A 26238-nucleotide genomic window follows, 5' to 3' on the forward strand; every position below is an offset into this window, starting at 1 on the left:
TGGTCTCATTATTCAGTTTATTCAGTTTATTCATCGTGCATTGACAGAAGAGGACAAAAGTCAACAATGAATTACATTTAAATACAGTGTATATGTTGCTCAGATGACACATGCTGTGGGGAGATAACTCCTGGACTACTGGATGTGTTAGCAGGCAAGATAATGCAATCCAGTTAGTATGATAGTGTTCATAGAGTTAACAATCTATGATTAGTCATAGAGGGCTAAATGTAATTGTTAAAGAAAATAAAGCACCATCCATGACAGAATTCCTTGCTTTCCGGAAGATTGTTAATAGCGTGAATACCAAAAATGACAGACTACATATAAGTACTGCTAGGCTTCATACCGTGTAGTTTGTACAAGGGATGAGAGCGTAGAGTGACATGGTTTATATTCTACTTCACATACGCTAAAATAACGAATAAATTGGTCAGGATGTTGAATTTCTTGCGGAGATCAACTCACGGGAGTCGAGCCAAGCAGGAATCGATGCGATTTGTGTGTTCGTTAGAAGAGCAGAAATGGAGTGACCATAGCTGAGCTACTGGACAACATGTCCAAAGCTCAGCCGCTGATTGTCCGCCGCTCGTTCGCAGTGTCTCGGCCAACTAGCATTAGGTGGAATGTAGTAGCTTACTCCAGACCCAAATACTGGTACGGAATAAAGTCACGACTATTAAGCATAATAAATAGTTAAAACTCATTCTATATGATATTCAAAAGTCGATAAACTCCTTTTGGCATTTTTCTGATGATGATATGCGTAGAGCTTCTTCTACGTAATCGTCAAAGTTTGTTGTATCTGCTGGGCCTCCGCATTTGGGAATGAAGGGAGCCTCGACCTGTAAACGAAGTAACAATGGCTCAAAAATGGTATCGGATAAGGATATAATATGGTCGATCTTTTTACCTGTTGAAGACGAGCAAAGATGCACAGACAATTAGTCAGCCCTATAGTATGTAACCTTGTAATTTCAGTACGAAATTGTGTGTAAACTGTATTTATGTGGGTTTAGGATGGCGCCTGCATAAGTGCCCCATGTAACTTAGTGGCATAATCACGTAGTTATACTATGTAACTGTGTGGGTACACCACATAAACAAATGGCTGTACTATGTAACTGCGTGGGTACAGCACATAACCAAATGGCTGTACTATGTAACTGCGTGGGTACACCACATAACCAAATGGCTGCGCTATGTAACTGCGTGGGTACACCACATAACCAAATGGCTGTACTATGTAATTTGATGTGTTGTGTAACCAAGTAAATAGATTTTTAGGGGTTTGGATCTATAACCGCATGAGTATGACGCGCAATAATACCGGTTTATCAGAGTAATATGACAGTATGGTACATAATCATGTGGGTTTGGTATATAACTATGTTGATATCATGTAGTATAACCATGTTATTATGGTGGGCTACCATGGGAACCCACCGCATGTCAGTATAGGAAGGAAATAGCTGCATATGGGGCCGTTGTACGTAAGGTGTTATTATGTTCATTACGTAACTGTGAAACAGGGCAGAGTATCTGAGCTATCGTGGCTAGTAGCTAATAAAGCAAGCCTTTCAGGCATTCTGTGATAGTAGAATCCATTTTACTTTCATATTGATCGGTAGGCTAAATATAGCATACTTGTTCCTTTCAGTGTGAATGCACTGAGTTAGTTAATAGACTTCCATGGATTAGAACATGGATTGATAAAATACTACCTGGCATAACCAGCAGGTTACCAAGGGTGTTTATGCGCACTGGCTAACCACTGCCTAAGCGCTTCCTTATTTTGGTTAGTGTTATATTTTATGCAATGCTACACTATGTCAGATATGAGTTGTCTGCTCGGTTAATCAGGCCAGATCGTTGGATTAAAAGCTCAGCGTGGTCAGTAAACTCTTATGCCTGGGTTCAAGATGCTGATTTGGGACCCCGAATTGCAATCAGATGTGTTAATGATTTTATAAGTACTATAAGAAGGTATGAACAAAATTGTCTCAACACTATATACGAGATATCAAATATCTACCAGTAATTCATTACTACATTTGACTAGCGTCCACTTTCTCATTTGAAAGGCTACATTACACATAAGTTCAAGGGGTTTTAACTTTTAGGACTGTATCATTATGTTCTGAATCTAAGATAGGTAATACGTGCTGATTTATCATTCACATGTTCTAGTATGTGACTAAAATGATTTTTAAAATATCTTGGTGCTGTTGTATAAATAGTAAAGTATTTGCTCAAAAAAACAATCTAGTATTTAGGATACTGATGCATGGTACAACCCAAAACTTTAAGAATTGGTATGGCAGTAAAGCAACTGGTTGTGAAAAGATTCAAAGCGCGAGAATACGAAGGTGATAAGTGCACAGCAAGGAATATGGATTTGTGCGAGTGACGTGAGTTGGTAGGACCTATGCTAGGTTTTGAGAAACTACCATTTTTGGAATATTTTATAGGCTTGCTACTTCATAATGACATTTGATCACGTTGCTGGTTAGTTTAATGAGCTAACTGCTTGAAAGAACAGAAAGTTAAAGATTTTCACGCAAAAGAAAAGAAACCGCAGATGTTAACATTGCGTTATTCGCCATTTTGGTACCGCACTGAACCCGGATTTGAGCTTATAAGCAAATGCGCTCCCATACCTGGACATATATATTTGTGACGAATAATTGTAATTTGTATTGAGTTGAATTAGAAGTCTGCAAACTCTGCATGGTATTTGTCATTCGAATTTTTGCGAAATAGTTTCTCATCTTCCTCATATTTGTCAAAGTTTTTGCCGGTTCCTTCCGGGTCAACAGCTGGTTTGAAAGGAGCGTCGAGCTGAAATGGTGAGAGTGGTAAGAGATGGACAGGACAGGACTCATGACGGGTACAGCAGGTACAGAGGTAGGCAAGATTTGTAAAGGAAGAAAATATGAATGCATCGATGTCAGCACTGGTAAGATAGGCGTAGTACACTTGCTGCGAGGTTGTTAGCTAATAGTAAACTTGGGTATCCATTTGTAGCTGTTATACTCCCAAAGGAAAATTATCCTTGTTTTTCCATATTTTACCAGAAAGCTAATTAACTATCATTATTTCTACACAACTAGACTATAGACAGTAAAAAAGCAGCATATTTGCGTAGGAATGTGTGCTAGAAGAGATGTTGGAGCCAGAGATTTCTACTTACTGATTTACGCAGCACTCAATCAGCAACATTGAGGTAGTGCAATGGTACAGCATATTTCCTAGAATAACCTGAGCTGTATACGTGTAATTATCCTTATCACAATAATGAATATATTAAATATCACTACTTTCGTGCTTTCAAAGTATACTAGCATCTTATCTTGCTCATACATTTTTTAATTTTGAAAGAAACCAAACACTGCGGTTAATGAATGAAGTCTTGAATGGAGCCAGTTTGCTTGATGCAGTTCAACAGGTAATGATAAAATATAATTACATTTGTAAATTAAAATAAATCATAAAATTACATAGTTTAAATACCTTTTTCTGGTAGATGGCTATCCAGTCTGTGGAGGAGAACCATCGATGTCCTTTAATGTCATTTACGCCGTTCTTTAAGTTTCCAAAGCGTTTTGTTAAGTCAACCTGCAAGAGATTTCTTAGCAAATCCTTGAGATCGCTGCTGAAGTGTCCAGGAAATCGAACCTACAACATCGTCTCAATGGATACACCAATAGCATGAGTCAGCGCTAGTTCTAATGGCATTAAAAATATGCGCTGACACAAAATTTTAAATTTTATCCAAAGGTATCGGTATTTTTCAATCATTGGTGATCGTTTTTGATGTACACGGTGATTTGACTGCCAGGATGTTTTAAAATGAAGATTGGCAGCCCTTGATCGTGCTAAACCGCAAATATTCAAGCGAAAGTACCATAGTGCCATTATGACGTTTATAGTTGCACTTCGGCAAAGAGACCAACAGAATAGAGACGCTTAACACTGCAACTTCAACACAATAGTCGATATGAATAATGAGAGAGAGAGACAGGCAGCCGTACAACTAATGACGTCAGCACTTATTTTTTTGAAAACGTTTCAATCGTGATCAAGCCTTGTCGATTTTAATCTTGAAACATTCTGGTAGTCAGATCACCTCAAACATTAAAAACGATCACAAATTATAAAAAATGCCGATACTTTCGAATAAAATCTACCAAAACTTTATGTAAGTTTATCTCTGAAAGGAAGCGCCGACATTTTCTTGTAAAGAAAAACTTGTGTAAACTTTGACAAGCTGGATAGTTTGCAAACGTAAAGTCAGCACTCAAGGCTGACCTGTCGATAGTCATCATTCCTTAGCCTTAGGTAAATTAGAGAAAGAACCAGAAGGCGAGGTGCCAGAGAAAGAACTCCGGCACTTTCAGTGAGGTAACTAGCCAGATTTGGGTAAAGAAATGAGGCGATGTGCACCTGCAAAACCTTTAGAATTGGGTGTAGGCAGAGTTAAAGAGTGAATATACGTGAACAAAGATCTAGAAAATTTTATCTTTTATATAAAATTAGAGCATCCCAGGACATAAAAACATGTAAATATGAAACAGTACAAAACTACATGTAGAAGAAATTTACATTGAGCAGAATGCTAACACCTGTATTTACATTGCAATGATGTATTTTTAGATAATTCATTCTGTAGCCTAGGCTTTGAATATTCATATATTCGTTAGCCTCGGGTCTGCAACTTTACTAAGCTCCCAGCTCCCAGACAACGTATTCCTGTTATCTTAACGATACAGAGGTGTCATCGGTAGGTATCTGTCATCAACTCGAAAGCGAGATCAGACATTTAGTTTTAAACGATTGGCAAAACCTAAGCTACCAAAACAATTTGTAAAAAAAGAAATACGCACCTTTCCTGAGACGATCTTTTCGTATATCTGGATTGGCTGGTCTGCGAAGAATGGAGGGTACCCAGCTGCCATCTCATATATAAGCACACCGAGAGCCCACCAGTCTACCGCCTTGTTGTACCCCTGAACAATGAGTAATATACCTTATACAGTTGTTTGCGCTAGACCCAGTTGGTAGGCAGGTCAGTGTAGAAGCCTCCCCTAGTCCTAGTTTTATTGTATGGCAAGTATAAAAGCACTGGTACTTTGACTGTGCTTTCTAATAATAACAAAAATGATAAAATCTTTCTCATTGAGTTTAACATTTAACTATTGATAGGCACATGAATAAGGCAACACCTTCCTATAGGTAGATGGGCAGTTGATAAAATATGAAATTCTCTCGCTGGGTGTTTAAGATGAAAGAAAGCGATTGGTTCATCAGTAATATCGGCTCAAGGGCAGACCATTCACCAAGCGGTGTATTGCGACGCATTGAAAGGAGAAGGTCCCGCATGACGGTAAACTGGCATGTTTGCAGGAACTGCTTTAGTTTAGGGTTCTAACTATAAACAAGCGACTGTGGTTCAACTCTTATTCATCGTCTGGTTTCAAAAGACACCCGGGTAACCCAGTTTCGCATCTGATTAGCATAATCAAATATGCAAGTGTGTTTACTCAGAGTTGTTTGATGTCACCTGTGGAATTTTCAATCACTAAAGCTGACAAGTAAATCCATCAATGGAGTTCAACAGCAGAGAAATGATGGGAAGGTCAACTGACAGACGGAATATCTAGTTCCTTTTGGAATCCAACCTTAAACTCTTCTCAATCGTAAAAATGTGCTGCCTCTCAGGCAAATTCTAAGAGATTTAAACGCTGTCAGCATGATGGTATTGTGCTGTCATGTATTAAGTCAGCTAGAATACTGAAAGCAAACCATTAGTGTTTTAAGAACTGTCCCTTCTCACGAGCTATCAAAGATTCTTGAAGCAAACTCAGAAAGGAGGCCTACATCAGTTGCATAATTTACATGTTGATTCTCGTGAGAAAAACAAAGCATGCCATTCTTTAAATTTATGCAAGCGCATGATGGATGGTTTGGCAGATCCACAGGCTCTACTCGATTAATATTCAGAAGGAAAACTTGTTAAGTTGAAGTTTCCTAGTAAGTTAGCATCACCCTGCAGTCTTGTACCATGTTGATTAGAGCAGCAGATACAATGTTAAAAAGTCTCTCTCTCTGTACGATTTAGAAAAGTTAGTCTTTGCTCCTGGTAATAAGGAACACTTAGCACTGGCCACTTCAAAGGGTTGCTACAGAGGCTGGTGTTTAGAGGCTCCAATCATGCCTTTTCATTGGCAGCCAAAAGTATAATGGCAATAATGGTCCTAGTATTTCTCCCAACTTGTCCAAAAGTCAAAGCCCTATTGGCGTTATTACTATTAGCCGATAAAGCCAGGGTATGTAGGCCTTTTGAACTCTGGCCAGCAAAATGGTTTTAATGTTGACGCCATCAAAAGTGTGTGCCCCGGGACACCAGTGCCAAGCATAAGCCTGTGTAGATAGACTCCATTTGTTAGCTCAAGGTGATGTAAAAGTGAAACTTCTGGTGACATGACACCAAAGTTTGCCATCAATGACAGCGTTGTTTGAAGGGAGAAGGGCTCCTGTCAAATTGCCTGAGCTGAATAATGCAGAACTCAAGATGAAGATAAAATGGCTTGTGTTTTCAAGGCAATGAATAAATTATAGAAAGGCCCGTTCTGCTACTAATATACTAATAATAAAACATAAACTTGTTGATTACATCTATGGCATATGTGAGTGCATCTATGTTAAACTAAGGAACTGCTCTAGACATTCCTCTAGTTGAGTTGTCATCACAACATACAAATGGCATTACTAAAATGAATGAGTCTCAGTTGTGTGCCCACTGCTGTTGCACGCTGCCCTAGCAATAACCTACTTGTTCACTAGTGAAATAATGGTGAAAGTCTGATTCACCGAGACAAGAGATGAGTTGAGCGCAGCATCTTTTTTTAGTTGTTTTGATAGCAGTTCTAACAATTTCAAAAGATTATGCAAGCCCTTAAGATCAAGGCGTCTGATAGAAACCCAAATCAGCCCATAAATCTGTGAATCAGAGTGGATATATGACTGGTTAAATCCTATTGACCAGCATATAAAAGTCGTCTTACCCTAGTTGAACTGATGAAGACAAAAGATAAAATTTTTGTTAAGTTATCGGTAGGGCCATCAGAAGTTTTAACTGTGTTTTAAAAATCTCAAAATTATTATTTTCAGCAAATCAAGCTTAATCGCGTGCAACTATTGGAATAAGTTTGCAACTTCTAACAAAAATAGCCAAATTAATAGAATGAAATTTCAGTCGCTGATATCAATGCAATACACCAATTGGCTGACTAATTTTAATGCAACGCACTGATTGGCTGACTGCTACTTTATGTGATGTTCTGAGTGTCTGACTAATATCTATGTGATGCACTGATTGGCTGTCATGAGTGCTTTTGTTTCTCTTGCAATCAGTTCCTGTGGATTCTTCGAGATGAAACTGATCGTTAACATTTTATTATTTTCGCTAAACGCTTTTCACCATTTAAAAACTGGCCTTGCTTCTCCAAAAAGCACAAAGAATTGCGACAGCTTAAATGCAACTTGATGCTAATCGGGTCGAGTCTGTAGGTCCTTAGTCTATTATTAAAGGTGGTGACTCATGCTTTGGCAGAGTATTGTAAGAATAGCCTGCGAGCCGACAAGCAATTTACACTAGTGTACAGGCAGGCACGAATCGTTACTATTTCTTGTCGTTCTTTTTCATATTTTTATTGTTAATATTATCGTCCGTTTATCAGGTCAGCGCAGTGTAACATGATAATGACAGACCTACTTCATGATAATAACTAAATATGGTTGTGTAATATTGTAGGTATATACACAGAAATGAAGCAGCCAAAGTTGAGATCTGTCTAATAGTGCGATAACAAGACCCAACAAGACTAATGTTAATCACTGCTTTATGTAGCATAAGTAGTTATTTAAGCTGCGATAGTATTTTTATCTGGTCTTTGTTTGGGTGTTTAAATAATCGTTCTAGCCGGAGACTAGACAAAACTATCATGGTCACATTAGTTCTAGGAATGTTAGACTTCACAAGATGTCAACGAAAAGCCAAGTGTCAGATAAAACTTTTTACCAGGTTCGGAAGAATTACTGGCTGAGAATAAAGGTGAGCCCAGAGCTGACTGGTCCTGAGAGTCATCGATCCCAATCAAACAATAGTTACTAGGACATTGTAAATAGTACAAACCACTAATAATCCTTTGATGGTTTGTATGCTAGCAGTGATTGCTAACTGCTATAAAAACATGTCCACTAAAAAAAAAGAATAGATTACATCAGATAGCAAAATTGTTACATTATTAACCATAGTGGCTAGCTATTGCTATTACACTAGCTATGACATTTTTATACCATATGTAACAGTGACAATATTTCTTTTGTTTTGTCTTTAAGATGCCTTTTTGCTACCACGTCTGTTCAGTTTAATTAACCAGCCCGAGGATGCTGTCTACTATAGTAAAGAACAAATTAGTCACTGGTCATCCTCATGTACCCTCTCATTCTCTATCCAATATGAGTTGTCGGCTGGCAACTCTTCCCCAGCACTGCTGCAGACCTTTTCAACTCTATTTTGACCTATCAACTCGTCACTCAGTCTTCACCTCATAGCCACTCACTTCTTCCAAACAGCCTTCGTGCTCAACATCCTTCACTACTCCCTGTTCTTCCGACATTTTTCTTTCACTCCCATTCGTCTTCCTCGCTATTTTTTATTTTCACCAGAAAATGCTAAAGAGGGTGACTGCTGAGTTACCATTCCTCTCCCTCACCACACTAGCTCAGTTCATAGTTCCTCGTTTCTCTAGCCTACCTAGCTATGTCACACTAGCATAGCATGATATATACCGATGTGCGCTTGGCGTTTCAATCAACATCTTACAGTATTGGCACGATTCCTACATCTGGGTGTGTGCTGATGTAATCAGTTAAAACTGGCAAGCTTTAAAAGTGTTAAAAGCAAACGGATTTCACACTGAAAGTTATTTAAGGGGTGATGTCTTACGCGTAAGTGAAAGGTTTTCATTGATGCAACATAAATAGAAATTTTATCAAAAAGGATTAAAAGAAGAGAGATTGTGGATTCGTCAACTGGCTAAGCCTTATGTTACGCCTACCCATTATCCAGTTACGCATATTTTCTTGCATTACACAGACACGGTACTTGGCAGCAATTAAATTATGGCTTCATTCGTAAAGTTCAGAAGCAGAAAATTACGCTGACGCAAATGTTAACCGGAAAACTGATACAGGAATTCTCACAGTAGTGCTCACGCTGATGGTGCAGAAAACTCAACAATATTATAGTGATACGATGCCTGATAATGTAAACCAGCCAATAGTAAGCAGCACTGCGTGGCTAGTGCAGGACTAGTATTTTAGTAGACCAGCTCAAATGCCAAGCGAGTCGCTGGCAAGATACAGTGCTGCCAAGAACGGTTTAGCCACATCCTGTGGTACCTGGAACAACAACTCACCTTGCTGAGGATTATTTCTGGTGCCAGATATTCTGGGGTACCACACAATGTCCAGGTTCTTCCCTTGATTTTTTTGGCAAAGCCAAAATCCGTCACCTGAAATGAGAAGCTATTAGTATTTAATATCTTTAAAGAGATATGTTGATGAAGACAGTTATTCGTGAGTGCAAATAGAGACAAAAGCAAAGCACGCACCTGCTCGATGATACGGATGGGCAGACACAGAAAAGAGACACAAATTCCTTATACTACGCTGCTAGTTTGCTGGCACTGGTTCAGCGAAATACCAGGGTTTGTTTATCATTGAGGTCTTCAAGAAATTTGAGAATCATTGAGGTCTTCAAAGGCTTTTATACTGGAAGGCTTTTTGACAAACCATTATAGAGGTCTATTCCAGATTATGCCATGCTTTACGTATTCTATTGAAGCATTTCAACATTCTGACAAAATGATCTTAGGCTAGTGCTAGGAACCATCTGCTGCAGGCGATGACAGGTGATGACAGGTGATGGTTACACCAGTACCATGCATCTGCAAGAGGCCAACCACCACCACAAGCTTCTGCCTTTTGTTTTGTGGCTGTGAACAATAGCCTTATTATTTCCAAAGCCAGTGCTATATGTATTCACTAGTGTTTCCCCAACGAAGGACAAAGCTAAGACCCTTCTGTTGTAACACTGAGTACATTTGGAGGCTTATTCAGTACCACTGTGTGGCATGGCTTCTGGTCAACTTAACCTCTCAGGAAAGGAAACTATTGTTGTTAATTTTGTGTGTTGCTGGCCAACTTGATAAAGAGCTGTAAAGTGGCGCACACAACATAGCTGATAACCAACTGATGATTGATTACATAATGTAGTTGATTATTGGTAAAAACTCAACATTCTCCCTTGGAAACTGCGCTACCAAATGAAGGCTGGTTCACACTATATCACCGTATGTCAGCGCTTTCCGTTGGGCATTCATCGTTGATTAGGTGAACCGTAAATCGATGGTATCGACGAAGCAACGCAGACACTTCAGGAAAGTTTGCATCTTTCAAACTTTCTTGATATTTCGCTGAGCATCGACGATGACCTTTCAAATGTGAATCATTTCGACGATGGTAATTCGGGTCGCGAATAGCGTGGCTCATTTATTTCCGTTTATGATAGTCGTTGCGGGACTAGTATTTGATTCCAGCATGCGAAAACAAAGAGGTTTATTCGCGAAGAATTAAAAAGAAAAATGAGAACACTACGGAACCAACGAAGTATTTCCTAATGTAAACGCGGATGGGTTTGTGATAGTGTTAACATCGTTATCATCAACGATCACCGAAGTATTGTGGCATCAACGCCTAGATATAACGATATAGTATGAACCAGCCTTAATTCAGACTATTCTAATACCTGCTCGGCTTACTACAATGTAAACTTATATACAATAGTTTACAATTTAGGTAAAGAGAAAACCAAAGCAAAAAAAATTGATAAAAAAGACTATAAACTTCAATCCCTTGGTGAGCTTTGAGAAACGCAGTGTTAAACCATAACTGTCATGAACAACTTTTATCGTATTTACTAGGTAAATCAGACACGCCGATTCCGATTTTGTACTCAAAATAAAGATTAGTCCACTAACTTTCAGAGTAATGAAGGCTTTTTACAGCGTTTTAATATCGGTCTTGAAAACAACACGATCGGCATAACAAGCTCCGCCCATAAATACATGACGTAACCTAGCTTTTTAGGAACAGAAGTTACGTAGGGATGTTTAGATCGATTTAGAATAATAGAGATTGGTGTTTTAAAATCCATTAATATCTAAATTCAGCCTTAAGAATAATAACACTCTGTTCTGAAAGGTAGATGAGCTATTTAGCATTGCATATTTTAAAAAGCGTGATAACAACGCTAGCTTGTGATGAAACCGCCCATTTTGAGCTCATTTTTCTCGGCGTCCAGCCCATTTAAATGTCATGTAACAAGCTACGAGCAATTTTAAATAGTTTATATACCTTTCATAAAAAACTGAAATTATTTACAGGCTGGATTTAGACAATAATGGGTTTTAAGACGCCCATCTCTATTATTCTAAATCGGACTAAACATTCTTAACTTCCGTTCCAGAAACAGCTAGGTTTCGTCACATATTTATGGGCGGAGCTTGTAATGCCGATTGTGTTGTTTTCGAAACGGATATTGAAACGCTTTAAAAAAGCCTAAATGACTTTGAAGGTTAATGGACTAATCTTTATTTTGAGTACAAAATCGGAATCAGCGTGTCTGATTTACCTAGTAAATACGATAAAAGTTGTTCGTGACAGTTATGGTTTAATGTTAGCTACTCAGATAATCATTCTTGGTCTCTTAACTAGATGGAGATATTTAAAGACTTTCAGATTTAAAGAAAACATCGGTTTCATAGATCAACAATGCCTCCTATGGCCGTCGACAAGCCTTTTGTACAACTCTATTTAAAGACTGAGCTCAGATAGACATAAAATATCACAACTTTAAAAAGCAGTTCATGGTACCTGACCACCCTCTCTCTAGAACAACCGTCAACTCTCCTATTGGTCCCAACACCTTATTTGTCACCATATTTACATATAAACTCCTTGGCTATCGGCCAACACTAACCTTGAGGTAGCCGGTTGTGTCTATGAGAATATTCTCAGGTTTGAGATCTCTGTAGACGATGTCGAGGTAGTGGAGGTACTCAAAGGCTAGTACTATTTGGGAGCCATAGAATCTTGAGTGTGGTTCGCTGAAATGCAAACAGTTTCCTTTAAGCCTGATTGGTCGGATTCAATCTTGAGTAAATTAAATGGATGTCGAGTTCTTAAAGATGAAATTACATAAAGTTATGTAATTTTATGAGAATTGGTGTTTTTCATATTTTGACCTGACTGCCAGGAAGTTTCAAGATTAAACTCGACAAAAAATGATTGCGGTTAAAATGCTCAAAAGAAAAGTATGTGGAAAATGGCGTCACTACGTGTAATATATTTTAACTGTTGTACATGCAATTTTAACAAAACTTAGGTAAAAACCAAGCAGTAAGTAGAAATTAGCAACTAAAACAGGAGAGATTGCATGAGCTGTTTTTGAAATATTTGAAATAAATGAAGACAAAGTTTTTACTACTTTTAATCTTCACTGGCTGTTCATCTGCTCACACTGATGTACTTCATTCCCTAGCAGAATCTACCTGAATAATGGAATGCACTGACAACGTACCCATAATTATATTGTCAGTAAATCATTTTAGGCCAGATATTACGCCATCTTAAACAGAATTTTTAAAATCTTTGGACAGCAGATAATAATACACTGCCAAGAGCATTAAACTGTTTTAGTTAGTCAAGTAGGTAGTTTGATACTACTTGTGATTAACCTGCACTACTGCTCACGGACATGTATGCCAAATAATTAGAAAACATGACTATTGATTAACGTAGAATTGTCTGCACCATAATCTTTGTTTATCTTCCTTGAAAGTGTCCTTAGGTCTGACTTGGAATATTTTTGTGCCAGACATACTATAAAAGTTTGTCTAAACACATTTAATGAAAGGTGAGACTATTGAAGAGAATAAAAAGACCAGGCAGCAGGCGATGGTAAACTGGCAGCAGTTAGTTGGCAGCAGAAGACAGCTCCATGCCCCTGAGCACAACGAGAGTGCACCCAAAATGCCATGAAAGACAAATATAACTGAGGTTTACAATGGGTGAGATTTAAATAAAAATGTCATTATAATAGCAAATATAACCATGATATTATCATACGGTTTCCTGCCAGCTGTTATATTTATAGACACCTTTTGTGCCAGGCATTCCAAACATTTTGACATCCTGACATTTGACCAAGAGAATGAACTAGCTGATTATAAGGGTCTATGAATAAACTCGAAGGAGCTATTTTAGCTATCGTATATGCTGGAAGAACAGTGCTGCGTGGGGACATGCTGTTGGCAACAGACACCAGCTTTCAACACAACTACACTTATATTCTAATATAGTCAACCAGCCAATCATTGGTTAATGGATTCTTATGGAATTACATCAGAGCTTAAGTATTACAAATTCAATTTAATATTGAAATATTTTAAAAAGATTTAAACAAAATACTGTTGAAAACCTTCAAAAAAGATTATTAGCAAATACATTTACAAGTTTGCCAAATTTTCATGCACAAACTTGTTTTACAAAGGGTTTTATATGTCAGGAATATACCCTGTGTTGTATTACTCAATAGCATACAGCTTCCTTATTGGCTATCAGCTGATAGTTTTGTCCAAGTAATCCCCGGCTGTTAGAACGGATTAGTTTCCCTTCTGACTAGCTTTTGTATTTAATCTCCCTTGCCAGCTCATTAGAATTAAAATGAGCACCATTCTAGCTTCGTTTCACCGCAAGTTGCAGGAAAGGGTAAATGACCAAAACCTTCTGATGTCATCATTGATGATTTCTATCATGTAAATAGTGACATCAGCAGCAGACTCCGCTCTAGTAACTTCAGGTGCACTTGAGTTAGGGAGTCTGTTTGGGGTTTTACCCGGCAAGTTTTGTGTCTCATAAGTTCTTAAATCATTTGAATAGGTTAATAGCGGTAGTAGTGGTAGTAGTCTCTTTAAAACAATCAGTGAACTTATGCTAAAATGACAAACTCATAAACGCCTTAGAAATAATAACTGTTAGGGCAACCTAAAGTGTCAGAGTTGATGCTATACAGCAAGAACAATGATAACTTAATGCACATCGAACCTCTCACAACAAATTCTCTTTATTTCAAAGCAGGTTTGATGGAGCACATGTAAATAATATTGCTACGTACGTATTATGGAACTTGATCAATTTGTAAAGGATGACAAATGTATCCAGCCAATTGTTTTGTTATACAGACAATTTTTTTATATCAGAGGACAACTGTCTATTTATTGGTTAGCGAAAATATGACTGTCTCCACAACGTTTTATACATAAAATATGAATACATGCGATTATAAAAAATGACATACACTATCACAATCAGCTGTTACAAGCTCTGCCCTAACTCCCTCTTTACATGCAGTCATACTGCGCTAAAAGAGTTGGTTTATGGTCATAAAAGAACCCTAAATGTTTTTCTTGTGTTACTTTTTTTAGTTCAAAAAACATTGTAATCATTTGAGGTTTGTCTGTATGTCTGTATGTCCGCTATATTACTTTAAAAATTGCCCAACTTTTTAGTCACTCCAGTCTTTTGGCTGTGGCAGAAAAATAAGGCTTCTACATGGCAGCGGAATCGAATTTAAAAACTACATTGTGCCAACGAATATCATAGAAAGTCAAATATTATTCTAGCTATTGATCTAAAACATGTCGATTGTCTGCGCGGGGTGAGAACTAAATGCTGATATTCTAGAGCTGCCAATTTTCTTGGTTCTCACTAATAATTAACATGTCTTGTCAGAAAGAGCTGACGGGTGTTAAATATGTAGAAGCGAGTGTTAAATATGTAGAAGCGGCTGTAGGTGGACGGAAACACAAACCATTCAGTCTAATCAATACTGACGCTTACTAAATCACCGGCTAACAGTCAGCAGTAATAATAACTCATCACTCTGCTGCTTCATATAAAATACTCTCTTGCACCACAAATCAAGAGTTTTGCTATTACTGCGATGAGACCATGCTTTTTTAATATTTCAAGTACTCATCTATTTTTACATATTTATGTACATAACACTCATTTTTGTTTAGTAAATTCTTATAACTGGTGTCAAAAATTTTAGTTAATCATTTTTAATGTTTTAATTGGGCTTCCTATTTATTGATTAATGCTCAGAGAGTGATATGACATATATTTTGGAATCCCTAATATCAGCTGAATCAGCCATGTCGGCCGAGTCAGCCGTATCAGCTGTATCGGCCGGCATCTGCTATCTTTATTATATATAAGGAAGCCCCAATTTCAAAGGAGGACAGGATCGATATTAAAGCCAGTTGGAGGTTGAGATGTGATTTATATAATTCTACTCCATAGTTTGGAGACCATTTATTTTATATCATCAATAAATGTACTTGTGCAAACGCTCAGTTGAATAGAAGAAGTCGAGCAAGCCGTCATCAATATAGATATAAACAAGCGCCAGTATCCTTTCACTATATTATTGATCATTACCTTTCAAAGGAAATTAAAATAGTCACTAGGTTAACAGGTTTTTTTTAATATGAGCCAATCAAATTCCATCTTACATCAAGCCATTCAACACATATATACAGAGCAAAATCTTTTGTATAGAAATAACCTTATATGTATGTTATGGCACAACTACACTGAGTGACAAAAACTAAGCACATGTTCATAGACTGGGCACTCTAGTCGACATTTAAAAGATTGTTTCAAAGAATCAGCATGTGATAATTGCATGACATACCCATACATGTCACTCTGCTGAATATTTAGTTTTGAAAAAGTAGAAGACACTACTTTTAAAAGTATTTCGGTTAGAATTATTTCCATAGACATGCTAGACAATCGTGAGTATTAAAAACCTTGCGCGTCTGGGGTGATAATATTTAAAGTATACAAGCCCATGAAATCTCAGTACAGTCAAGCCTCTTACATGACAAAGGGAAAGCATATTCTACTACGATCAAACCTCTATTTTGATCAACTCAGCAAAGACTTTTCAACATACGATGTACAATTCCAGTAGCTATTTGACGTTTAGAGCATTTTCCAGCATTCAACTTTTAGAGTTTTCAAAATATTGTAGCTTCATTATTGAAAATCAAGACATTTGCAAAATAGAAGAAACCATAAAAACATATACAAACAATAAAGAGAATTAGAGTGAGTTAGTTGAACCTTCACTTAGTTCAAGTCCATGTGAGTAAGCCTGGGTACCTCTATTACTACCTCTCCCTACACTCTCCATTCACGTGTCTCCCAGATAACAATAAAAATATTTACTTATTATTAGTTTGTTAATTTAAGTTTTATAAATTTAATGTTGAATATAGTTTTACATTATGAGTTAGTTTTAATACCACAGGTACAGTGGTATTTAATAAAGAGTGGATGTAGGTTTTGTGCTGTAGAATAAATTAAGCGGTGTACATTGTTTTCTTATACGCTATGATTTTAATTCAGGAAACTGATCTCAAAGTAACGATGTAAACAGAATAGGCTTGACTCTATATGCTAATTATAATTAGGTAGAAGATAGCTTGAGCTCCACAACTAAGGTTATAATCATCAGTTTATCAAAGATTGAGGTGACAAATGCTAGTAATTATGGCTACAAACACTCCGTTCCTTGTTATGCTGTCTGCCCACCATCCTAAGTCCATATGATATATTTTTAATCTGTGTGCCTAGCCCATCGATCTATAAGTTGTGTTACAACACGCCTGCTATGAGGAAGTGTAAGTGAACCTCTTGAATTGTTATTTGGAATCTTCACATCGTATAAAAGAAAAAAAGGAAATTTTGTTGTGCCAAAAATAAAAGTGCAACTGTTCTGTGCTCTCTAAATACAAGCCAGTTGTTTCGAATGACAGTGTGTCGTTTTTGCTAACAATTGGAATCAAAAGCACAAGTTTATGGTTGTTAGGAAACATTGTAAAAATAAAAATGATAGTTTATTGCAATAGACAACTAACTATTGACGATCTTCTCCCGATTTTAAAGGAAAAAATTTACGGATACTTTTAGATTAATCGAGCATACCCCAGTATTGTTGAAAATTATCTATATGGGAATGAAGCATGTGAAAAAGCATACATTTGGTCCTATGCATATCTATAGATTTGGAGTTATCTTCTACATGCTGCTTTCAATGACGTGACTGACGCGGTAATTACTATATTGATGACCTGCGATCAAATCCAACAAAATATTTTTAGTATATGCCGAATGCGTATGTTACAAAGCGAGTGCTCAGTCATTGGAGCCTAAAACATGTTTTTAGGCTAAAAATATGTTTTACAATATTGATTAAGATCTCAGGCTATGACTTTTGCTACAACATCGCTATTTACTGTCAATGAATGCTACCCACCCCAGTTTTCGTGTACTCATCGTATATCCCAATTGAGGCAAAAACTACTTTATTTTTTCTAAAATTGTGAGAGATAGATTATTGAATTCTGGACGTCTGCATCTCATCCTATTAGTAAAACGCTTCATGTAAGCTATTGTAGGTAATTGGCTCCTGCAGAGATAAGCCAGTTACCTCTACCCTCATGCGTTTCCCGTAACAGCACTATTTATAAAGCATTCATGTCTTGTCTCTCATCCATTACCTCCTTTGACCTTATTATAACTAGTTCAATGTCACCCACTGCACATTTTAACCTTTCAAGAGGGCCGGCTTATTGGCTAATGGCAAATGCATTACGTACAGGATGCAACTGGCTCCTCCTCGATCTACTAAAATAACTGCGACAAGACGACGTAAGACTCACCTAAATCTTCCGATTCTCCGTAAATGTGAGAACATTTCACCACCTGCTATGAACTCCAGCACCATATACAAATTGGAATTGTCCTGTAAGATACGGCGAAAATCCATTACCCGTTTAATGGCTAGTCAACCTAAAGTTGGCAGCCTAGTGCAACACATGCGCTGCTTTATGGTTGTACCGTCATATCACTGAATACAGTAGTAGACATTGATATAGCAAGCGGCCGAGCACTCATCTACAGGAGACAAACAGCATGGAGCTGTGAATGTAATAAACGTAAGGAACGATAATATTCTTTGCTAGTTCAAGGAGAAAAAGTTGCAACTATGGATGACTTAAAGCAGGCCTCAGTAAGACAAAGTATGGTGAGGGCCAGATCAATATTTCCTGATACCCTAGCCTTTAGCTCAAGCTCTTCCACGCGCAGATTTTATTTTTGTGTTATTTAATACGCATAACATTTCGATAACATCCTGTGAAATGTAGTGTTTTTGTTATGTATGTCGAGCTCGATTTTCCCGCATCAGTTTGAACACGTACAGCGTAATAACTGTGATATATTGAATCGAAATTTTGTGCTTGGTGTGTTCGAATGTGTTCATAACTTAACAGTGACCAATCAGAGACGATTATACAATTACGCCTGAATAGTGTCTTACTGTTCCCAGTTTATATCGATCAATATGGAATTAGCGTTGGTCCTTCATGGCCCTTCGTGACACTATCAACATTTTAACTGTAATAAAAATATATACAATAAGTAGGAGAAATGATTTAAAAACAAATTAAATATGAACAGTTAAAAACAAATTAATAAAAATATGAAATAATACGTATTCTGTGATGTCATAACAGGATACTGGTCGTTGCAAAGACGCGCTAGAATTGATTAACAAAGCCTGAGTGACAAATATGAGATGCTGAAAATGCCAAAAGATTATTTCATTTGATCTCATACGTATTCTCACAATTCATTACAATTGACAAAAACAGCCGAGCCTTTCCAAAAAAATAGAGAATTGGAGAAACGGCTAGTAAAAACACGATGGATGCACAAGCTTCAACTTCTGTAAGAGCAGGGTTAACTAAATATGAGATGAAAGATTGCAAGAGCACTCAGCAACAGTTAAGGGTACAAGAAGGTCTAGGAGAGGCAGACTCGCTGACAAAGGCTGTGATCAACTTCTGCAGCTCCCCAAATCTCAGAATGACGTGTGCGCTGGAACTTCACATCTTAAATGCTTGTGCCAGTTATAAATTATATACCAGCAGTTAGTAAAGGTTTCTGCTGCCGGATAGACAGCGATTATGAGCAAGATTTTGGCATGAGATACCGCCCAGCTTATGAACTTGTGATGAGGCAACAGGTTGAAGTTTGTTGCCCTGTATGAGATGCTGGTCTCTGGCCTGTTTAGTATACCTTGCAACACTTTCAGCATCAACTATTTCTGTCAGGGAGCTACTGCAGAAACAATACACTGTCCAACAACAAGCAAAACATGTCATAGTTGACTGTTTTTACCTTGAAATGATAGGTGAGGGCAACAAGAAAGGGAAACTTGATCGCTTGAAGGATTCTCTTCTCATTGAGAGTGTGTTCGACCTGTTTCAGCCGGACCACCTACAGTAAAACCAACAGTGTTTATGGGTTGGCGTTTTTCAGTCATATCACTTACAGTAAAACCAACATTGTTTATGGGTTGGCGGAGGTCGTGTTATATAACTACATTTGACAAATTCTCTATCGCTTTGAAGCTGGGAGCGCTGGGCTGATTGCGTGAGGTGAAACCATATCCTGCCAAGCTTTCAAAACAGAACTTATCTAAAAATATACGCCCGGCATGTAAAGCACTTATAAATTAGTAAACATACTAATGTTTGTAACAGATTGTGGTCGGACTCATGAGCATGAAATCCGCAAGTCACTCGAGTTGATAGAGTCATCTAGTACATGACTATGTATGCCTACTAGTGGCTTTGATGGAGCCCACACAGATTCTCAGTGCATTTATAAGAAGCTGTCTAACCCTTACATGTGCCCAAATAAAGTTGCCAGGCTTACCAACTTTCATTCAACTTGTCTTCAAGCTGCAAATCGTCGCTAGTTCTCACAATATTTTACTTCATACAGTTAGAGCTAATGTGAAATTTCACATTTGCATTTAGATAGGTATGCCAGCCAACGAAAGGCTATAGTATGTGAGGAGCAGGGGCCAAATCGTACACTCATACACAAGGAAAGGCTATAGCATTTAGGAAAGCAGAGGCTAAATCGTACACTCATACACAAGACGAGAGTGATTTATTTACTGCTTAAAAGTTCCCCTATCTTGGAATCATTTGACCTCCAACTAGTCATACGGCTAGTCATACAGCTCATGTCCAACAAAACAACAAGCCAACAAAAACTGTATAAATTTCTCTTAGCCTAGAATTGCTCTGTTTGTTCTAAAATGTCTGACCCTTAGCCTAAGCTCTTCAGAGAGCATACTCTAACATTAGAGAGCTTCTAGAATGCTCAGTATATTTCTTCTTACTGTTCAAGCCTTCCCCTACTTAGATAGAAATCAATGAATAATTTTTCAAATAATTTGAATTTCTGACAGTGACACTAAAAACAGCTGTAGAGTGTATAGTGCTGGCTGGTAGGAATGTCGGCACACCTGGTACATGCGTTCAACATCGTTGCATATACTGACAAGCAACTAGTAGGTCATTATTTATTACAACCCGTTAAGGATAAACTGGAAAATGATGACAAGGTATTGGAAGCAAAAGAAAAACAATTAATGATCTCCTATGTGACATAAGGGACACGATACGACAAGCACACGGAATGTCAAGGTCACTCTGGCAAACTAGTTAATGAACAAAGAGGTGTGCTTAAAGTTTATGTAATCGTAATGTTTGATACAGGAGTCTCAGTTTACGTAAAAAGTAAAAAGACATTCTGTTTGGTCGTGTCGTCTAACATCAATAAAGTTAGAACCATAAAACTTGTAAAAGACTCAGCTGACTCATTGAAATAGTCTAGACTGGTCATCTTACGCCCGACTCCAGGGTCTAGGTGTAATTATTCTTTGAAAATGAAGTTTCCTTTTCCTACCTTTTGTTTATCAAGAATCTTCATTGCATAGTGTTCTCCGTTCGACTTGTGTTTCACGAGCATAACTCTGCCGAAGGAACCTGTTCCTAGAGTCTTTATTCGGTCAAATTCATTAAGAGAGGCAGTATTCTAAAAGAGCAAAGCTAACTGGCTGATCAGACAATCACAGACCGGTTGAGCAAGATGGTGAAACGTTGTTTTGTTTGATAAACAGCAAAATATTTTTGCAAGAATGAACTGGAGGCCATTCTTTGATAGGTCAATGCGTGTGTGAATACTGAGCAATTAGAAAATAAGTTAATGTGGAGCGTTATGCTTTTCGTCATTCGATGAAGGAGATAGTCATATCGCTTGGCATTACAAAGTTGTAATCCACAATATTCTACATAGGATTAGGTAAAAACCTCTTTGAACTTTACGGTACACTTGGAGTTTCTATAAAATGCAGCAATTAAAAAAGTATTAGAGATAAAATTGGATTTATGTAACGGATTGGTAGTGCATTAACGACTGTGTCAAGTGGACCGCGGATAACAACAGTACTGCATTTGGCAAGAGCTGTTTTCTACTGGTGAGCTCAAGCTAATAAATTACGGTCTCACATATTCTGATCCTAAAACTCTTCGCTTCGAGGCGTGTGACTCGCTTAATTGTTGATCAAAACTGATGTTCCCTATCACTATGTTTCGATTATGCCGATGATGTAGATTTGGAACTGTGCGCACTTGGAGTTAATAAGTACTTCAATGGACATTCGCGTGTTGTGGATGGCATAGACTTGTGGATGACATAGACTTGTGGATGGCATAGACTTGTGGATGGCATAGACTTGTGGATGACATAGACTTGTGAATGGCATAGACTTGTGGATGGCACAGACTTGTGGATGGCACAGACTTGTGGATGACATAGACTTGTGGATGACACAGACTTGTGAATTACCCTCCTCATGAAAACAGAGTGTATGTTGGCTGTAACTTGTACAACAATCACCAGCTTACGTTGCAAATCTTGCTAATACAAAGCAAACATTGAGTTGCTGATAATCCAGTTCATTCACTCGCTAATTAGTTAATTTTATAAACCGGTAATGTATTTGAACCTCCGATAATCGAAATTTGGTAGCGATGCTGTTCTTTTCATTTGTGCAAAATAATTATTGACGAAGTATGTAAAATGTGAATATTCTCACCATTTGGCAACAATAAGTTGTTGTTGATTTTTTCCAAAGGACAAATAATCTTTTCCTGGGTGAATGCAGTTATTTCTCATGATAACCTGACACTACTGTATCAAATCTGTTTAATAATCGTGGTGTAGCAGAATAAGTATACAGCCAACTACTATAAATTAGGAAACATATGCTAGCCATATTTTAAGAATAATTCTCTCATTTACGCTATAGTCAGTATTTTAATTGATAGAGTTTTTGCATAAGCTGTTATAACATTTCTTTAAATTACCCAATCCTTTTATTTGTATCATATATTCAACTATGCCTCAATTTTATTTTCATCATTTTAGATACCTGCGACAGTAAGATGAATTCAAGAAACATTTCCATAAAGTTACAGGATGTGGAACTCTGAAAAACGCTTAATAGAATATTCTTCATACGTGTTATTCCATTATATTGTTGAGATAAAGTTGGACGTTTTCTTGAAACAATTATCAATGTCATTTTTTAAGCCAATTCAGCTTTACCAGTTCAGCACAGCGACTCAACTGTGGTGCTGGCATTTCTTGAAATATGCTACAAAATCCTGTTTTTTATATAGACCGCTCCTTGGCACACTCTGACCAAGAACATGCCATGTACAACCAATGCTTGTTTACGGTGTTTTGCAATGTTTTCCCCAACAGATACATTGAATTGCTTTTGCAGTCCTTTCTTACGCAGGAATCAGTTAGAGGCAGTAGTCCGTGCCTATCTCTTCGCTGCCACCATTGAACCGCTGACGCCATTGTATCACTGTATCTACTCATAATGCTTGGTATTAGCTCCAAATTTTATTGGAACAGCCAAATGTTTTATCATTTTGGGTTTAATCTCATAGCAACTCCGTGTTGTGGTAGCACACATAGAATGAGACAAGAAGTCTGATCAAGTCTTTCCTACTCTTAGACTGTCGGACAAGCTCGCCTCTTAACAGAGATAGAGGCGCATGCAGGCAGCTAGATAGTGATAAGTTGTCTGCAGATGTTGTTTATCTCATCTGCCAAAATTGGCTCAAATTTTTTAACAGGACGCTATGACGTGAACCGTCACAAAAGTTTGGTCAAGTGCCAACACAGACTTGGGAAAAAAGCAAATTAGAGCCAAATCTTTACATACCTTATCAGGTGAATCCCATTTCTTTTCAAATTCGGCTTTGCTGTCACTAAGGAAAGCTTTCACTACAAAGATAAAAATAATAATGGTGATAAGTGTAAAGTCATCTGTACACTGAGTCATTTTTATGTTTGCAGAAAGTCGAGTGGGGTATCACGAGTATGGCCTTAGGCTAGCAGCCATGTTACGACCATCTTTATTCCTAGTTTCCTAGAATCGTCTGCTACGATCCGCAATGGCTAGACAAGATGCCCGAATGAACTTCAATACCAGAAAACAAACATGGAGCACGTCAAACAGCAAGACACGAAGAGGATTTACGTATTTCCTGTGTTGGTAATAGCCTGTGTTAAGTGTAATTGTTTGATTAGATAACAATATGTGTTGTTTCATAGAGTTGTCCACCTTATTATAGAAATACATGGGTCTGCCCTAATGAGCGCCTTACTACCTACCAGTGTAGCCGCACACCTAGCCACCTCCTTATCTGATACGAACTTGCAAACATATAATAATATGGTATATCTTATCTTGTGCATGCTCAATGATTTCAGAGATTACAACACAACTACCTAGTAAGTAACAAGCCAATCTCTCTGGAATGCTGTGTTAACTCATAAGTATACACAACAGGTCACAGCCGAACAGCCACATCCCTGGCAGCGCTGTTCGTGTTCTTAGAATGAAGCATGTTTCAATGACTCAAACATTGTGACAGTATAAAATGATTTCATAATTCGCAATCCAGCCTTTCCTACTTTTTACTCCATCCATTTCAACTACTATAGCCTTGTAAAGTATCTATTACATTTTTATACTTTTAGGAGTTGAACAAATTCGAATGTTATTCTCCCGTAAAGATACCCGTTAGTAGCCTCCTAGGCACACTAGCAGGCAATTTGCTTTCTTCAAAGCGCACAAATTTCTAAATGAATTAGCTGAACGTTTCCGAACCATCCGACAGCATGCCAAGGCGAGTAATATCAGACCGGCAGCATTAGAGTGATTGCAGCATTCACCAATGAAGCCATAAGATCAAGGCTTAGCATTCTTACAATCTCATCGTATGTTGTTGATAGTTTTGCATCGCAACACACAATGGTAATTTCTCAGGAGTGACACAGGCGTTCAGGTGTCTGACCCTGGAGCAAGAGATTATCACGCAGCAGAGACCGTATAAGCCAGGAAGAGAGCTACTACGGAGTCAGTAGTAAGCAGTGGTGAACTCAGCAAGCCTCTGAGCTCTGCTAGCATCCATCATCGGGATGTCAGTCTTTGGCTGGAGATTAACAGCTCTCCTGTTCAGAGGGTTCATTATTCTACTGTTATATGCATGATATACAAATAACTCGCTTCAACGCTGCCTCAACAACCTTACACAAACCTAGCTGTTGACTCAACTGTCCTATTCAAACAGCTGTGTAGTCTAAGGTAACCCTCACCGCTGCCAAAATCCATTCATTCGGTGCCAGGATCTTGCCTAAGTGAATTACAGCAAAACAACTGAGACATCTCCGTAACAGCTTGTTCTTTTATATTCAAATATAGGTGCAAGCAGATCCGTGTGGTTTATGGTTCCAGTGATGAAACCTTAGACACTTCACTTTGAACAGCATTATTATGGGGCTATATAAAGTATTTATGCATGAATAGTTAGTGGGACCGAGTCTATAATCAGCTCTCGCTTGTCCACAGTTAATCAGAAATGAAACTGTTACTATTACAATCAAATAACTCTTCACATCCAATCCAATGACACCGCTACAGACTAATACAATACAAACTCAAGCTGCAACATACAATGTTGTGTTATTTATAGCAACACGACACTTTGATTTGGTGTTAGAGGAATACCTGAGGGGATGTAGCTGGCAGCACATATGCAATTATTTTATACAAATTGGCACATGCTAATCATGTCAAATTCAATAAAAAGTACATGGCACCCGCTTGAACGCAGATGAAATACGCAGAATGACACATAAAACTAACTATTAGCTGCTATAAATACTACTAATAAATGTCATATCTCCATTTACGGCGCCCTATAATGTTATACACACTCAGAGAAACCTGCTCTTAGCTTGTGGCAGCATTATTAGACGCTGACTCAAGTGTACGCTGCTCAAAATACTGTGATTAGAAGCTTTTTTTAAAGAAATGAAATGATTAGTTCTTACTGACACAGATACGTACTGTTTTCGGCTCAGAGGTGCCTATCACTATCACAATACACTGTTTTCATAGCCATCAATGCTCAAAGCAATGGTACTCTCATTGCTTTGTAGATAGAACACGAGTTGAACATAGACGTACAATGTGAAAAAACTAAGTAAAGTGAAACCCAAGTAGAGATGCAGTAGATAATGTTCAGATGTAAGAATTCAGACGCAAAAACAAATTGGTAACAGCCCACACCATTTAGGAATGAATTACTGAGGCTTCCTCCCAGAGATCACTCGAACACACAATGGTGAAAGCATGACAACTACTCTATGGTTCTATACTCACTCGGAGCCTCTGTCTCTGGATTCTTGCTGGATTTAGAGGCCAGCCTCCTTAATAAAGCCATTGCTGTTTATGTCGACCCGCAATAACAGCGTCGCAGTCGATATGATAGTGAAAGAATAACCAGAATTTTCTTTCCCAATCAAATAGGCTTGAGAAACTGAAAATGTTTTAAGGTAAACACAAACTACAGCCACTGCCTTGTAGCTTTGACAGGATACTATTGCGCTACTACTCTGCTGCAGCTTTCATCACTTCAGGTCGGAGATAGTTCCTGTCCAGTCTCGTTGCAACAAGCACCCAGTTAACAATGTTACGCTCTCACTGCTTCCCAATTCTTGCTTTGTAGACTAAGAGCTTATTATGCT

General features: G+C 37.9%; 1 protein-coding gene across 1 annotated transcript; it reads right to left on the minus strand.

Moving 5' to 3' along the window:
• LOC137393402 (cAMP-dependent protein kinase catalytic subunit alpha-like) lies at positions 1 to 26166 on the minus strand. The gene is made up of 10 exons (XM_068079947.1): positions 25874 to 26166; positions 23366 to 23427; positions 21031 to 21159; positions 19447 to 19545; positions 17925 to 18007; positions 12110 to 12236; positions 9486 to 9581; positions 4887 to 5009; positions 3514 to 3678; positions 1 to 845 (listed from the first exon to the last, which is right to left on the minus strand). The coding sequence occupies exons 1-10, from the start codon at positions 25932 to 25934 to the stop codon at positions 720 to 722; spliced, it is 1071 nt and encodes a 356-aa protein (XP_067936048.1). The 5' UTR covers positions 25935 to 26166; the 3' UTR covers positions 1 to 719.
• Positions 26167 to 26238: the final 72 nt, after the last annotated feature.

Source organism: Watersipora subatra, chromosome 4 (genome assembly GCF_963576615.1).
Source record: "Watersipora subatra chromosome 4, tzWatSuba1.1, whole genome shotgun sequence".
In the NCBI taxonomy this organism is placed as follows: domain Eukaryota; kingdom Metazoa; phylum Bryozoa; class Gymnolaemata; order Cheilostomatida; family Watersiporidae; genus Watersipora; species Watersipora subatra.